Consider the following 17,280-nt stretch of genomic DNA (forward strand, 5'->3'; position numbering starts at 1 on the left):
GTATGAAACGAATTGTGAATTGTAGGAATATGGGTGACTAGTGTGAAATGTCGTATGCATGATCCGATGTGATATGCGTTTGAATGGTCGGTTGAGATTATGATTCTTAAAGAATTTTCTGAATATGACTTGTAACTAGAAATTTAGGAAATGGTTAAGCCAAGCACTACCGATGGGTGTCATATACAGTTCAGTAGGATGGCTTTCGGTAGGTGTCTGGAACCCTACCGTTGTCGACGGGTTTGTGGTACAGCTGGGTGGTACATCGGTAGTTGCTACCAGACTGATTAAAATAATTAAGCCTGATTGTTCTTTGATTTGAAATTCGATTTAATAACTCTTGTGTTGTAATTCATTCGATTATCTGCTGTCAGGTATGCATTTATGTTTATATAGTGTTATATATGTGCAATGTGTTGTTAATGATTTCATTTTGAAAATAAAGTTTGATTGCAAGTCCAGGGATTCATTTGTGGAAATTATCGCACTGAGAATTTATTCTCACGCCCGTTGGGTTATTCTTTTTCAGGATCTGGTGCGGCTGATCCGGGAGAGGCACGACAGCCGTAGGTCACCTTGCTACTTAGTTTGGTATGGTATTTGACTAGAGATGTACACATGCTTTTGATGTTATATATTCTCTATGTCATGAACCACTTTTGTACCCGTATGGAATACTGTTCGGTATGACATACTTATCTGTATTGTGTCTGACTTGTATGATATGGTATTTTATTAGAACATGTGATGTGTGTTCGATGTTGGGGTTATTATTTGGGAATATTTTGGGGACATGTTGTGATGTTGGATATTTTTGGGGTTATGTATGATGTGTACATGTGGGGTATTTTGGGATTATTTTGGATGTAAAAAAAAAAATTAATTAAATTAATCGTAATTGCCTAGTAGGCATACGGGAAACCGTATGTTTACGGCAGGGTACCGGTCGCATTCCGTAGTTGGTGGCAACGGGGTGTGACAGCTACGGGCTAAAACTGCGCTAATCAAGCTACGACCGCTATAGCGCGTAGCGGAAATAGCGGCAATAGCGGTCCGTTATGCTACATGAGTTATGATTTTTCAAATTTTTTTTTCTGAAAGCATGATTTTACAATTTTAATGGGCTTTAATGTCTAGATTGGTTTTTTTTTTTTTACTTTATTAAGCTATATCAATACAATGGAACATGTGCGGGCTATACCGCTATATCAATTAAATTTTGTATCATGCATTAATATATGGTAGTGGTATATTTTGAATATGAAATATATCGATAGTTTTTGAATTAGGGATATTTTGAATGACAATTTGAACTTTGTATTGGTTTAATATGAATATTAGAATTTCTTAATTAATTTGATTTTTTTTTTCTTGATGAGACATTTTTACTAGAGTAGGGTTAAAATGCACCATTGTTTTTTGCCCCAACCATGCCCCATCTCTATATCTCCGTTTACAAAGTTCAAATAGTCGATCCAAACTGTTCATCTTGTTCTACATATTAAAATGTGCTTAGAGACCAAATTTTATATTTTTTGGAATTTTTTTACTATTTTTTTAGATAGGTACAAAATCACCGTTTTTGGATGGTCCAGATGTAGTGATTTTGTACCTATCTAAAAAAATAGTAAAAAAATTCCAAAAAGTATAAAATTTGGTCTCTAAGCACATTTTAATATGTAGAACAAGATGAACGGTTCGGATCGACTATTTGAACTTTGTAAACGGAGATATAGAGATGAGGCATAGTTGGGGCAAAAAACAATGGTGCATTTTAACCCTACTCTTTTTACTATTAGTAGAAATATAAAATATATTTTTTGAAATAAAAAATGCTATTTATAATAGCTTTCGCTATAGCTCCGCTATTCGCTAAAGCTTTTTTTTTTTGTCTCCCCGCTATACCGCTATAAACGCTATTTAGAAGCTTGCTCTTTTGTGAAAACTCTCTCTTGCTCCATCTCTCTCGCTCTCTTCAGATAGCCGCCAGACCGCACCATCCCTACCCATCTCTCTCGCTCTCTCGCATCAGATCGGCACCATCCCTGACGCACCATCTCTCTCTCGATATCTCACCAACACAGACCTATCAGATCGGCACCAGCACAGCATAGACGCGCTCCCATTCTCCTCCTCCTCCTCTTAGGCTACTCTCTCTGTCGCCGCCTCCGCCATCAGATCGCCTCTCTCCTCCGCCTCTTCACCCATCGGCGCCTCTCCTCCCATCCTAGCGCGTCCTCCACTCTCCACCGATTCTCTCCTCCGCCTCAGATCGGCATCAGGTAGGCCTTGTTGTTCTATTTGATCAAATCATTATTAGAGTTTAATCAATTATGGTTTGAGGCGTGAAATCCTTGTTCTTGCTTGTTTAATTGATGATTGAATCTCTTGTGTTGAAACCGTTGTTCTTGCTTTCGAATTGATGATTGAATCCTTTTACGGCTCTGGGTTGATTTCGAATCTGGTACTGGTACCAAATCGGTACCAGTGTGCTTTGGTACCAGTGTACTGGTACCAAATCTCTTCGTGAATAGTCCTAACACATAAAAATACCGAGGTCTAAGATTGCAATCAGTTTACATATATCTCTTTTTCTCTGATTTGGCAATCTATAACTGTGTACTGGTACCAAATCTATAACTTTGTTTTTGTTTTTTTGTCATTTTCTTTCTCTCTATTTTTTTGTAACAGGATGAAAGCAAGAGCAAAAAGGGTCTGGCTGAAATTTATGAGGTTTGTGACAACATCTTACAATATATATTAGCTTTCATCTAAAGAAAAAAGGGTTCACATTTCATTTATTTGGTTTCTCTGTATTTTCAGGAAGAATATGCACAAACAGCTATGCATGCTACAGCTCCTATATCTGTCTCAGATGAACTCAAAAAGGAGGTGCTTTATAAAATTTTGATTTACTGTTTACAAATCTATTAATTAAGTGGCTACTTTAGTGTCAAATGCTGATCTCTGATTTCCTTTTTAAAGGCTGAAATGCTATTAAAAAGATATGCTCGAAACTTGATGCTTTGTCGCATTTCCACTTTGCCCCTAAACCGGTATGCTTGCTTGAAATGGTTTTGCTCAGTTGCTATATCTCTCAAGAAAGTTCTTAGTGATATGTTATGTCATTTACAGGTAATAGAGGATATGTCGATACAAGCCAATGTTACGGCTCTTGCAATGGAAGAGGTACTTCATTTTTTTAAGCAATTTTCATTTGGTGCTCTGCAAAATCTCAGATATCATCACATATGGTTTAAAATCCGAAATGTCATCTATACTCAGTATAAAACGGAGGAAAGATAAAGGCATACAAAAACTTAGCCTTGCGACTTCACCCGAATATGAAACCCAGGAGACGAGGTACTTTATTTGATAACTGCACATACTTTATTTAAGTGGTTTTGCCAATTTTTAGAATTTTTAGAAATGCAGAACAGCACTTAACAGTGCTTGAAAGACAGGCAGATTTGGTAAATAAGCAGTTTTTGTATTTTGAGAATGTGAAAATTAAAAATGCTTAATAAATACTTAGAAAATCCTAAAAATATAAATTTTTTGGTCTAATTGTGTGTTTTGAAGTCCTTTATTTGACTATATCCTTGATTTTGTCATTTGGTCCCTGTAGCTGATTGTTCTATTCAGTTTTCTGATGCTGGTCATTTTGTTCATCTCTTGTACCAGTTGAGTGCCTCACTTGGTTCATTTGTTCTTTTGACTGGTACAACACCTGACATTGACTGGTACACATGTTGTAAGTCTGATTGTTATGCTAACAAGTCCCTTTTAATTTATTTACATCATTTTAGATATGACAGAGAGCTTTTAATTGTGAAAATCACTGTTTTTGAAGATAAAATTCATAAGCAAATGCTCTGTCAGTCTGAGATTATGCAAGATAGTCCTTGTCATTTCTTTTATTCTGACTAATTAAATACTTGTATAGGTATGCACTGTGAGAAAAGAATGTGACATTGATGACATCTTGAACTATAGAGCATGTGCAGAGAAACAGTTGCAGGTTCTCTCTGTCTTCAATTTTGGTGGAGGACCATTTAGTTTGTTGAGATAACATACAGTACCTGACATATTGTTTTATCTTAGGTGGGATTAAGAATGATGTGTAGGTTAGGTGTGCTTGGTTTTTTTTGGTGAATGAATCTATTATGTTGTGTGTTTTTTGATGAATGAATATATTATGTTGTCTAAATTATTTGTATGATACTTTGTTTAACATCAATAAATGTTAAATAGTAATATATGGCTAGCAAAAATATGGAGGCTAGCCCAAATATAAGCAGAATCATGTCGAAATTTTTATATCAACACTGACGGTTATAGAGCAAACAATGACTGTTTTTAATATCTATACTGACATTTTTAATATCAACACTGACTATTTTTAAAGAGTCACTGCTGAATTCTAATCACTGACTCTTTTTAAAAACAGTCGGTGTTGGTACTCAACACTGACTCTTTTTAAAAAGAGTCGGTGTTGGTACTCAACACTGACTGTTTTTAAAAAGAGTCAGTGTTGAATACCAACACTGACGCTTTAAAAACAGTCAGTGTTGGTATCCAACACTGATGCCCTAAAAACAGTCAGTGTTGGTTTCAACACTGACTCTTTTTAAAGAGTCAGTAAAAGGTCACCTTCACTGGCGCTGGCTTTACTGACGCCACTGTAACAGTCGGTGTAGGGGTATTTGAACAGTCAGTGAAGGGGTTTTTTGTACTAGTGAAATGTCGAATAAAGTCTTGACCTTCACTGATGTTTTGGTTCTAAGCCGTGCTGGCTGGGTCGCCCCTCCAATCGTCTCTGTTGCCTCTCCAATCGCCTGGATTTCAACCATCGCCGCTGTCATTCTGTCCGGGTTTAAATCTCTATACTTTTTCAATTTACATTTCACTTGTTATTTTAGTTAAGTTGAACTTCAACAATGACATATAGGTATTAGTTTAGGCTCAATTGAGCTTGCAAACTGATTTCTGGCCAAAAAAAATGATGTCTTCTTGAAACAGTATGAAAGTATGAAATCTGTGTTTTATTGGCCAAAAGTTCTACCAGTTAGGTGTTTGGTATTAGAAACTTGTAGAAAATGATGCATTAATTATATAATTGTTGGTTGTTATCTGAAAAACAATTTTTCTGAAACTTGTAGAAACAATTTTGCTCTCATTATTGACTAATACATGATCAATGTTGTTTTATCTCCTTTGTTAAATTTAATCACAACTTTGTGTCACGATTAACCTATAACAATACAAGTTTCACAGGTAATTAAATTTAACAAAGTATAAATTATAGTACAAAATCACATTTAAAGAAAATGATCAAAACAGACTTACAGAAAATGATAAAAATATTTCATTTTCCGTTGCAAAGCACGGACACTTGACTAGTAAATATATATGGTTGGAAATAATTGTTGTGAATTGACTAAGTTTTATGAAGTGTTCATGATTTAAGATATTGATGCATGAATATATTTAATTAACAAATGATTTATTAAAATATATTTCATGAATATATTTGTAATTTAGCAGCCATATAATTTTTCAATTGCATGGGTATATTTGGATGGGCACTAAATTTATTACATGGGAAGTTAATTGCAAGGGCTGCCAAAAATTAGCCCATACAAAAGAGGTTTGCGCACCCATGCAATTAATCAACTGCATAAGCTTTGGATTGATGCTAACCAAACTCTCTTAGTAAGCATAGCACACCCTAGATTTGCTCCATTTAGGTATACGGTTATCTGAGCGTCAGAAATAGAGAAATGACTCATTTCTCTTGGAAACCGATTGATTTTCGCTACATGTTTTTTTTTTATTAGTTATGTGATTAGTAGATACTTTATAAATTTAAAATGAGTTTTAATATAAAAGACAATACAATTTGTAAATTTGTGAATTTTTGAAATTTTGAAAGGTAAATATGATATTATTAATTTTAGAGGCGGGAAAACATAATTTAGAAGTTTTGAGGGGTATTTGTGAAATTCCCCCAACATTTAAAAGGTGAAACAACGATCAAATCCATCGAAAAATTAGGCGGTTTTGACCATGTTTCATTACGTCATAGACATTACCGTGCACCTTTCAATTTGGACTTTAAAAAATCAAATAAATATTCTTTAGACTTAGTTTAACAGTTGTGCCTTATAAAAAGAGTTTCTGTCCCCGTTGGCACTTCAGAGGAAAAGAAAAATGGAAGTCACCTCTAAAGGAATGAATTTATGGTTCTTAGTTCTTCTCGTAATATCTGTGTCTACTGTACGGGTAGATAGCCAGCCTGATTCTATGGGTAAGCTGAATCCAATGCTTCAAATTTACAATCACTTCATTCTCTATCTACGGTATGTTGTTTGTTAAATACATTTTTTTTTGGAACCTAATAATTGTACCCAAACAAAATTCCCGAGAATGTCCCCCAAGTGGTTTAACAGAAAAAACTTTCAATATTCTCTAACTTCTATTTTCAGCGCTAATATTTAAATATTTAAAGTTCTATGCAAGCATTGAAACCTCTATCTAAAATAATTTAAATTCTAAATTTTGATAATTTTAACTCCTAACTACTTTTGTCTTTAAGTTAAAAGAGGAAAGATTTCATTCACGCATTTTTTTTATTTTTCTCTAATTATTCTCGTCCATTTTTCTAATAATTGGTGATGAATTTTGGGAATCTAAAAATACGAACGTTTTTTACTATATTTTTTTCTTTCAAATGAGATCCATAAATAATAACTTTCGAGTTATATTTATGTCATTTTTTTAATTCTATTTAAATCTCTGTGATTTTCATTTTTTTTTGCTTTAAAACAAATTAAACCTCTGTTTACAAGCCTTCAAATCTTTTGTATAAACCTCATATACAAGCGTATAAACCTCATTAATAACACTTCAAATCTTTAGAATAAAGCATAGAAACCTCATGTACAAAGAATTTAAACCTTAACAATAAAATTTCAAAGTGTATAAACCTCAACAACAACACTGCATGTACAAATCTCATGTACAAAGCCTTGACAATTTTAATAGTTGTAGACTGAGATTTAAAAACTTGAAAATTTAAAGTGCTCATAAGTTTTACTTTAAAAACAAACAGATGACTTCAAAATTACTCAAAAATATTTCTTCATGGATCTTATTTGAAAGATAAAATCGAATATAAAACGTTTGTATTTTTAGATTCATAAAATTCATCACGGATCAACGGAAAAATGGATTAGAATGATCAGAGAAAAAATAAAAAAATAGTGGGTGAAAATAATCTTTTCTTTTTTGACTTGAAGACAAAAATAGTTAAGAGTTAAAATTATCTAAAAATGCTTTTAGATAGAGGTTAAAATTCTTGCGAATAATATTTTAAAATATTATAAATATAGCTTTATATATTTGAATATTAGCGTTAAAAATAAAAATTAAACAACATTGGAAGATTTTTTCTGTTAATCTACTTGGAGGACGCGCTCGGATATAACCAAAACATTTCTCCCTTTTTTTTGTTACTTTATCTCAAGAAAATGATATGTGCATAGAATTGTTGCTCGTTGGATCGCTTTTTATACTGTTTGCTGTTATCTGTCCCTCATCAGATGTCTTAATTTCTTGATTTGCTTAAATATTTGTGGACATAATATATAGAGAAAGTATCTCCATCTCCCAACCTTATGTTCCCCAACATCTTCCAATCTCCTCTTCCACTTCGATTTCTATTTTTAGAAGACTAAGAATTCGAAAAAAAAAAATTGGCTCTCTCCCATTTCGAATCCAATCTCCTCTTAGAAAGAAAAATCATCCCTCTCTCTTCTCACCACTCTTATCCTGGTCTCCTCTTACCTCTGCCTCCCACACTTTTGACAAATCCCCTCTCATCCGCGATATTGCTCAGATGATCTCTCCCAAACGATCTCAATCGCGCCACGCAGTTACTACCTCGTCGGTTTTATCTTCGCATATCCTATTGCTGCTGCCTTTCTGACCATCATTGGATTTTGCAATATGGCATGGCGGATATGCATATCGGTACGTATGGATAATTAAGGACAGACACAACAGCACGACTTGTAACACGTGTTGTGTCAGGTTTGTGTCTGTGCCGTGTTCTTAGAGGTGTTGTGTTCATTCTAGTGAAATTCAACACAGCACAACACAACACTTGTTTGGATACAGAGAAATATAAATAAATTTGACAATAAAGATGTAATAATCAGTAAAAATTCATGTATCCTAATATTTTTTTGTCACGGGTGCTGAAGTAAAAAAAAAATACAGTTATTTTTTTTCAGTCCAGCTCCCAAGTCTCTTTCCTGTCTCTCCTACGTTTGAAAAACTCGAAAAAACAAAGAAAAGAGAAAGGAAGAAGAAAAGCGATCATAATTAGCGCTTAATTATACATATGTTCTCTTGGTTTCTTTTTATTCTTATATAAGTAGAAATGGATCTCTATCAGAAAACATGACTATTTAATTCGTAGTATATACTTTAACACAACATTAAATAAAAAATTCTAAGTTTTTTTATTTCTTTTAATACAAACTGTCAATGTAATAAACAATACTATGATGATCAGTTGAATGTGCAATCAATGGCATAGTCAAACCTTCATCTTATCCATGAAAAAATTAATAAATAAATAAAATAAACAGAAACTTCGTCACAGAATGTTCACGAATAGTTGACTTTGAAACATTCTCGAGAGAAACATTCTTGATCAAATTAGATAAAATAATGCATTCTGGCGTTTGAAAAAAAATTATATATATAGGTACCTGAAATTCAGACCCAATTTATACCATATTATCCGAATTTTGTACTGAGATGGCTGAACTATATATAGACGATTCCTAATTAGGTTCCATCTAAATTAATAGATCGAATTACCTCCAAATAATATATAGTGATCGTCCTGGTTTCAAAGATCAGATGAAGTATATGATTCTGTCGAATTAGATCCGGACCGTTTAACTTTAAAAAAAATTGTACGAATTTTAAAACATATCGTACAATATTTAGATAGGCTTCGAAAGACATTGACTCGGTCATTGTCTGGGAATATTATATCCATACTCACGAAATTAGAGGACATTATCTTTTGATAAGGATGAAACAATAAATTACAACACAGAGGTTCGCGTGTGATGAATTTTATTTGAAAGAAAAAATCAAATAGAAGAAGATTGTAGTTTTAGATTTGCAAAATTTATTTACAAATTGGAGAAAAAAAAATAGATGAAAAGTATACACTACAAAAGACATACATTTTTCGCGAGAATAAAAAGTGACTTTTCGCGACGGAGTATCATCATAAACATGTCTTTTTTATTCATGATGGTACTTTTTGCTACGGAGTCATGTCATAAATGCATTTTTTTCTTTCGCGAAAAGTGTTTACTTTGTTGTTGTGATATTTCTTTTTTTTTTGGGCTTGGAGACAAATAGTAAGATAAAAAATTATCATTACTGAGAACTATTAATCCAGTCGGCGATGATTTTTTTAAATATGGTCTCATGTTGCTAACCTGCAGAAGAACCAAATATTTTTTTTAAATAAAGGCGGGTCAGCCCCCTTTTTCATTGTTTAAAAGATTGATTTAAAGGGAATAAAAAGTTATTACCTAATTTTATTCGGATCCGAATCCAAAAATAATGAATTCGGATATGAATATTATTGGATTTGAATCCGGATAATTTTTTGACGAATGCGAATGAGGATACAATTTTGAATACAAAACCGGGTACGGGTTCAAGATAATTACCAATATCCGCAATGTCACCTAAATCGGATCATCCGAATTGGACCCGCAAAATTTCAACCGCTTCCCACATAACATGATACTATATGGGCTATATATGGGCCGGCTGGAGATAGTTCACAAGTTCAATGTTCCCTTGCTTATATTATTTCCGAATTACATCCTTTTAATTACATTACGTAGTTAAAAAGTAAAAAAATATATCCAAATGTCGATGGCCCGAGGTATTCGGTTCCTTTTTTTATTTCTTAGTTACATTCTTTTTATTTACGGTATCAACATTATATTTATCCGAATTACATTTTTCTTTTTGAAGGAAACATTTTAAATTAATTACCAACACTATTTTTAATTATAAAAATTATATTTGTATTTGTATGATTCGTATGATTCATATGATATCCTATCCATATTTGTATTTGTTTAACATCCGATTCGTATTTGTATTGAGACTATATGTATTTGAATTCGTATTAAAAAATTATAATGGATAAGAATACGGATTGGTCATTAACTCACTATCCATCCTAACTGATCCTCTTACACCTCTATCTATCGGTTCCTACAGTGTGTTGGATTCCATATATATATATTTATGGATGATGTCTGACTTGTTCAATAATATTGTCAGTTGTGAAGCATGTGTTCGGTTTAATTTCTTCTTTTCTTTACAATTTTTTTTTTAATTTGTCATCACTTTCTCTTTACAGGTTTTATAAGCATTGATTGCGGACTTGCTGCAAATTCTACCATGCTTGATAGCCAGACCAAGTTGACTTACGTGTCTGATGATCAATTCATCGACACGGGAGTGAGCTACAATATCTCTTCAGAATACGCCACAAATGGCATATCCGAGAAATATCTAACAGTCAGAAGCTTTCCCAATGGAAGCCGAAATTGCTACACCTTAAGATCCTTAAAACTAAGATCAAAGTACCTTATAAGAGGATTATTCAAGTATGGAAACTATGATAAATTAAATAAGCTTCCAACCTTTGATATTCATTTGGGTGTCAATTATTGGTACACAATGAAAATACCCAATGCGAATGGTGCATTCTTCATTGAGATTATCACCACAACCACTTCTGACTACCTACAAGTTTGCCTTATTAATAAAAATCTCGGCACTCCTTTTATCTCTGCGCTAGAATTGAGGTCATTGACAACGAGCATTTATCCATGGACAAATTCTACACAATCATTGGTTTACTTCAGTAGGCGGAACTTAGGAGCAAGCGATCAACTAAGGTAAACATGCTAAATTATCTCAAAAAAAAATAACAAGTGTTTTATTTACAAATTTTTTAGTGGTTAAATATTGTTTGTTATCGGAATACATCTTAATTTTTAAGTTCATGCAACAAGCTAGTTAGAGAACTATGATATAATCTTAATACGATTTGGCTAATTGGAGATGGACAAACGGTACCAAACCTCTATGATTTAACTCGGTTAATTTTGTTCTCTACTAGGTCCAAACTCAAAAGAAAGTGCAAATGTACCAATATAAAATTAGAAAAGATGAGGCCAGGTGATAAAGATATTCAGTACTCAACCAGTATGTAATACATACGGCATCACTCTATTCTATCATTGCTTTGTTAAAAAACCAAATTAGGTACCCTGACGATCCATACGACCGGATTTGGCCGGCCTACACACAGACGACATGGAGAAATATCTCAACGAGCTCCAAAGTGGACCCAAACTCAGACTATGCAGTCCCCTCTCTTGTCATGCAAACTGCTGTCACTACTTTAAGCATTACAGAACCCCTTGAGCAATACTGGACCAGCAACAATACGACCACAACATTTGCTGTAATCCTTCACTACACAGAGATCCAGAACACTAGTAGAAAGTTCAATGTATTTGCTGAAGGTTTCCTACTAGATTCGAGCTATAAAACTGCTGCAGGATGGACATATAGTGACACAGGTGAAAATAATTATAATGTGTCCCTTAAGGCTACTTCAAGTTCAACTCTCCCACCTCTTTTGAATGCAATTGAGGTGCATATCATTACACCAGCCACTGGGATTACCACCAATAATGAAGATGGTATGTTTCATTATAGTTGTCTCATTCTATCTGTGTACTTCAAAGTATTATTTCATGCAATGAAATACACCCGCAAAAAGGAAGGCCTATTATTTAACTGAATAAATGAAAGTTTTTGCAAAGACACTATACCAAAAGTTTCCACTCCACTTATCTTTTCCAGAGTTAAGCTCTCCTTCCATTACTCTCAATAAAATATTTAATAATAAATTTTATTTCAAACTTTTATCTGAAGGACAAAACTAACTATAACTACTAACTTTGCTTAATTAACATGCCATAATGTGTTTTATTGCAATTGAAGTTGCTGCCATGAATACAATTAAAACGAACTACAAAGTAAACAAAGGTTGGAGTGGTGATCCTTGTGCTCCTAAAGAATTCTTGTGGCGTGGTGTCACTTGCACTTCTGATCCCACCAAAGCTCTCAGGATTACAACTTTGTGAGCATTTAAATACGTGATACATTTTACTTTTGGTAAAACAGAGAACGTACAAAAACTCTTGTCTAATAAGATGTCTTTTCCAGAAACCTATCATCAAGTGGACTGACAGGTCCCATAGTATCCTCTTTTGGAGATCTAAGCGCCCTCCAGTTATTGTATGTTTCTGTAAACTAAGACCAAATTATTTTCCTGAGACTGATGTTTTTGAATCTTCACTCAAATTGTATGTTTTTCTATAATCTTTGTGGAGCTATGACTGAAAATCGTATTATTTTCATTTTTTGTTACACAAATTGAATGTTTACTATTTCATTTCCTTTTTGGCACATCATGAATTCAGTTTTGTGTTCTCATGCTAACTTCAGCTATTGCTTGCTACCTTTATTTTTCAGGGATATATCCTATAATGACTTGTCTGGGGATCTTCCTATTTTCCTTGATCAATTATCTGCTCTTACATACCTGTATGTTTGCAATCTAACCTCTATTTTTATCAAGAACAAAGATATCACAAATTAGCTTATAATTTTATTGAAATTTCAGGGACATAACAGGAAATAAAAATATTTCAACTACCCTTCCTCCAGGTCTTCATAGTAAAAAACAGGATGGGAAGCTAATATTTAAGTACGTTTTATTGTTTTTAAGTGTTATTTTTTATAATTATTTGTTTCTACTATACATTAAAATAACAGGACTTTGTTATCCTGGAACTTCATTAATTATTTATTATAGCTCGTTAAAAATTATACTAAACATAAAAGGTAAGTACAGGTTGGACTACTGCACAAGGCATTATAATTACACTAATAAAAAAAACTATTTAATGTGAAAGAAAACATAATCATCCTCATCCCCCAGTTATATAAGTGCATATCATTTGGTCGAAAATTATCAAACTGCAATGCGATTATCACCAGAAATTTGGTCAAATGGCTTGTGTGTACTGAAGAGAATACACCAGATCTGGAGAAACGTTTGCGAAAGGACAAATAAATAGAGTCTATTTTTGTTAAATAAAAAACCCCCAAGAAGGGATATAACCGTACTGTCTCTACATCTCTTGATTCATTAGCAGTAATTACTCTTGCTAAGGACTAAGGTAAAATCTTAGCTCGATGCCTTCTTTTCAAATAATATTTTCTACTTAGGTTTGGAACGCCTCCTCCACCTCCACCTCCATCTCCGAAAAACAAAAGTCCAGTACTTATTATAGTGGTCGCTGTTGTTGTGGGGCTGCTTCTCATTGCTGCTATTATAACTGTGGTGGTGTGTTTGAGAAGGCGCAACTGTAAGTCTGCCTTTTCTTTGTTTTATTGCATGCCTTTCTAGATAAATAAAGTCACTGTTCTCCATTGGATTGTAATTTAGACAATGGGGTTCATTAATTGCATAGTGTTGAGGGCTCTTATTTGCTACATTTATCTAAATGTATAGGATTGTTTACAAGAAAAGACTGATATTTTGGATTTAAATCTGAAAATTCTAGGTAGTGCAAACCAATACCTGTTGGGATCTCTGTTTGAATCTAGTCATGTTAGGCTAAATAGAGTTCATTTCTTATTTTTGAAAGAAATACTTGCTGTGGTATACCTTCAGTAAAAACAGAAAGCTCATTTCTCTAGCATCTAAAACCTCTTTGTTATTTTCTGTCTTTAGTAGGAACGTCTTCAATTTTTTTTTATAATAATAAGATGCATAATGTATCTTTCTTTTTATCAATCAAAGGATGGAAAGACATAACTCTGATTATTTTATCTTACAGATAACCAATCAAACATCCCTGAAGCATATAATCACCAGCCAAACTATGCAAATACTCCAAGACAAAGTGAAACCCACGGAACAACCCCTGAAGCATATAATCACCAGAAAAACAATGCAAATACTCCAAGACAAATTGAAAACTATGGAACAACCCCTGAAGCATATAATCACCGGCCAAACTATGCAAATAGTCCGGAAGCAAACACTCCTTTTAATATTGCTGGCCAAAATTATGCAAACATATCTAGTCCAAATGAAAAAGGAGAAGGAATATTGGATCTTGATCAGAATCGTCGATTCAGTTACAATGATCTCATAAGAATTACTAAGCAGTTCCAGAATATTATTGGCACTGGAGGATTTGGAAATGTATATCTGGGGGCCCTGGAAAATGGAACTCAAGTTGCAGTGAAAATGCGCAACCACTCATCTTCACAAGGAGTCAAAGAGTTCTTGGCTGAGGTAACCATTTATCTTGCACATTTATACCTTAGCTCAAACAAAACCAAAAATTAGTTAATACTAGTTATATATATATGAACAGTTTGACATTTGATAAAGATTTAGATGTTGGTGAGGATAACAAAAACCATCTTGTGAAGGTTACTCAAACAAATACAATAACTTGCTCTATTTCCAGGCTCAAAATTTGGCAAGGGTCCATCACAGATATTTGGTGTCACTAATTGGCTATTGCATGGATGGAGATTGCATGGCACTTGTATATGAGTACATGCAAAAAGGGACTCTGCGAGATAAGCTCATGGGTGATTATTATCTATAACTCAAATATTTTCTCAAAACTGGGTTTATTAAACTATTTTCAACTCAAGTATTTCAATTTTAAGTTCTCAAATTTGTCAATTTCAGATAATGCAAGGCCTCTGAGTTGGAAACAACGGGTTCAAATTGCATATGAATCCGCACTTGGTACAACCTTTTTAATATCTAGAATTCTTAAGCATTTATTCCTCGTAGTATCCATAATTAACATGAAGTGCCTAGCTAGTAGAAAATAACTACAGTCAACCTAGGACCTAGGACCCTCCATAAATTTTGCAATATAGGGTTTATATGCTTGTAGGTTTTTAGCATACGCGACCAAAAATTTGAGACACCATGCCATGAATCCATTCAGCGATATCCCATGCAAATTGGAAAATATTTACATCATAGTTAAGTCAATTGAAATGTCATTTTCTTATTGCTAAAAGTGGGAAGAAAAAGTCAATTGAAATGTCATCATCTGAGTATACATCAATAAAACAATGAAGGGTTGGATTATTTGCACAAGGCGTGCAATCCGCCACTAATCCATAGAGACGTGAAGACTAGCAACATTCTTTTAAATGAAAATCTTGAGGCAAGGATCGCCGATTTTGGGCTCTCCAGGGCTTTTAACAATGCTGCAAGCAATCCTATTTCAACTGTAGTCGTCGGCACCCCAGGCTACCTGGATCCTGAGTAAGACCACTTTTCTTTTTTCCTTTCTTTTTCATGATTATTTCTTAATTAGTCATAGTTTATTATCCTCTGGTGATAAAAGACCTGTTTTTCTATGAAATATTCTTAGCAGTTGTATGCCAAGAATAATGACAAATGATATGATCAACTGATTATAGTAAAATAAAGGTTTAGGCTTTGTATACTGACAGAAATTGAAAAGAATTTCAGTTGGATGCCAAGTTTTGTTTACAGTAGCATAAAAATAGCCCGTGGTATGAAAATTGTGAAACTTAGAAATCTAGCACTATCGATGCAGTCTGCAGCGACTGAGCCGCTAGGATCTGTAGTGTGGCAGGCTTTCTGTTTACATTGTTCTGGTTTACACACCTTTCTTTAACTAATTTCTTGGCACTGAGCTGCTGCAATAAGTAATTGGGAACTTCTGCAGTCTTGAATGGCTGGACCCGCAGCAGCACGATAGTGCTAAAGTTTTAAATTTCATATTTTTAATACCATAGGTTAGATGTTTAAAATAAAACGGACCACTTTTATAAAAGATCAAAACTAAATAAATCAATGGAACTTTAGGTACTATTCCTCATTCCAGCTAAGTGAAAAGAGCGACGTGTTCAGCTTTGGAGTTGTTCTGTTAGAGCTCATTACAGGACAACCTTCTGTCATTGAAGGACCAGAGGGATTCCATCTGAAGAAATGGGTGATTCAAAAACTATCTAGAGGAGATATTGAAAGCATTGCAGACCAGAGAATGCATGGCCAGTATGACATAAATTCTGTTTGGAAGGTTACTGATCTGGCATGCAAGTGTACTGATGATAGCTCTGCTCCTAGGCCGACCATGAGTGCAGTAGTCATAGAACTCAAGGAAAGCCTCGATCTGGAAATCTCCACTGAGGGAATCCGTGGAAGGAGTACAACTTCTACCAACTCCAATAATTATGCAAGGAAAGACGGATATGGAAGTGATATTAGTCAGAACAGTGTTCTCGAGATGGCTAACAAGGTATGTGACATGACTGCAACAGGTCCCATAGCGAGATAATTTGCTTGTTTTTTTCGTTGGTTGATTTCTTTGTTGTATTTTGGGGAGTCACTTATGGATATGAATTAGCAGTTTTGTGTGACGTCAACAATGTTGGGTTGAATTATGTGTAATCACAATCTTATGTATGTATATATGTATGTTGAATATTTGTTGAATTATGGATGTATATGTATGTTGAATGTTAAATATTGTGTTTTTAGTATGTTTTAAACATTTAAAACATAGATAATATTTATTGAATTACGATGTTTATGTCTGTTGTATATTGAATTATTGATATATATGGCTATGATGCATTACAATGTATAGGTCCTCTTGTGTATTGAATAGTAAATCGTTGGATTACAAGTCCAATCAGTAGATCCAAACCTTTCAATATGATATTTATATTAAAATGTGCTAGGAGACCAAATTTTACATTTTTTCTGAAATTCTTCATTATTAATTTTTTGGATTATTTGCATGATGACAAGAGTTCAAGTACAAAATTTTGAACAAAATAGTTTGATTGAAATGAAAATACTTTTTTAGAACACACAATTATTCTTTTTTTTTTTTTTTGAAACATTGGTAGCAGCTACCAAATTGAACACACAATTATTCACAACAAAATAGTTCGTGTGACTAGGCACTGTTTTGTGTCGGATTGGAAATACTTGTTTTTTTTTTAAGGTTAGGTAGCAATTACTACCGACAGATTCATTGAAATAAAATAAAAAGTGCTATA

General features: G+C 33.6%; 1 protein-coding gene and 1 long non-coding RNA gene across 3 annotated transcripts; both read left to right on the forward strand.

Moving 5' to 3' along the window:
• The first annotated feature begins 1,939 nt into the window (after positions 1-1,939).
• LOC144564619 (uncharacterized) lies at positions 1,940-4,293 on the forward strand. Of its 2 annotated transcripts, XR_013514671.1 has the most exons (8): positions 1,940-2,282; positions 2,692-2,733; positions 2,824-2,892; positions 2,986-3,056; positions 3,136-3,189; positions 3,286-3,363; positions 3,685-3,754; positions 3,947-4,293. It is a non-coding gene; the product is annotated as an uncharacterized LOC144564619 (long non-coding RNA). The 2 variants fall into 2 exon arrangements; XR_013514672.1 differs by lacking the exon at positions 3,685-3,754.
• A 1,862-nt stretch (positions 4,294-6,155) lies between these two features.
• On the forward strand, positions 6,156-16,654 carry LOC144564508 (putative LRR receptor-like protein kinase At1g51890). The gene is made up of 13 exons (XM_078314104.1): positions 6,156-6,310; positions 10,475-11,018; positions 11,389-11,831; positions 12,136-12,274; positions 12,361-12,432; positions 12,670-12,741; positions 12,821-12,904; positions 13,429-13,568; positions 14,043-14,506; positions 14,685-14,811; positions 14,915-14,974; positions 15,319-15,508; positions 16,079-16,654. The coding sequence occupies exons 1-13, from the start codon at positions 6,214-6,216 to the stop codon at positions 16,548-16,550; spliced, it is 2,904 nt and encodes a 967-aa protein (XP_078170230.1). The 5' UTR covers positions 6,156-6,213; the 3' UTR covers positions 16,551-16,654.
• The last annotated feature ends 626 nt before the right edge of the window (positions 16,655-17,280 follow it).

Source organism: Carex rostrata, chromosome 13, assembly GCF_964058835.1.
Source record: "Carex rostrata chromosome 13, lpCarRost1.2, whole genome shotgun sequence".
NCBI lineage: Eukaryota > Viridiplantae > Streptophyta > Magnoliopsida > Poales > Cyperaceae > Carex > Carex rostrata.

Bases quoted from the DNA above. Each gene is read 5' to 3' on its own strand.
- LOC144564508 (XM_078314104.1), top strand. From the start codon at position 6,214: ATGGAAGTCACCTCTAAAGGAATGAATTTATGGTTCTTAGTTCTTCTC. The intron at 14,975-15,318 runs GTACAACCTTTT...AAAACAATGAAG, and splicing joins TGCATATGAATCCGCACTTG to GGTTGGATTATTTGCACAAG. The intron at 15,509-16,078 runs GTAAGACCACTT...ATGGAACTTTAG, and splicing joins CCAGGCTACCTGGATCCTGA to GTACTATTCCTCATTCCAGC.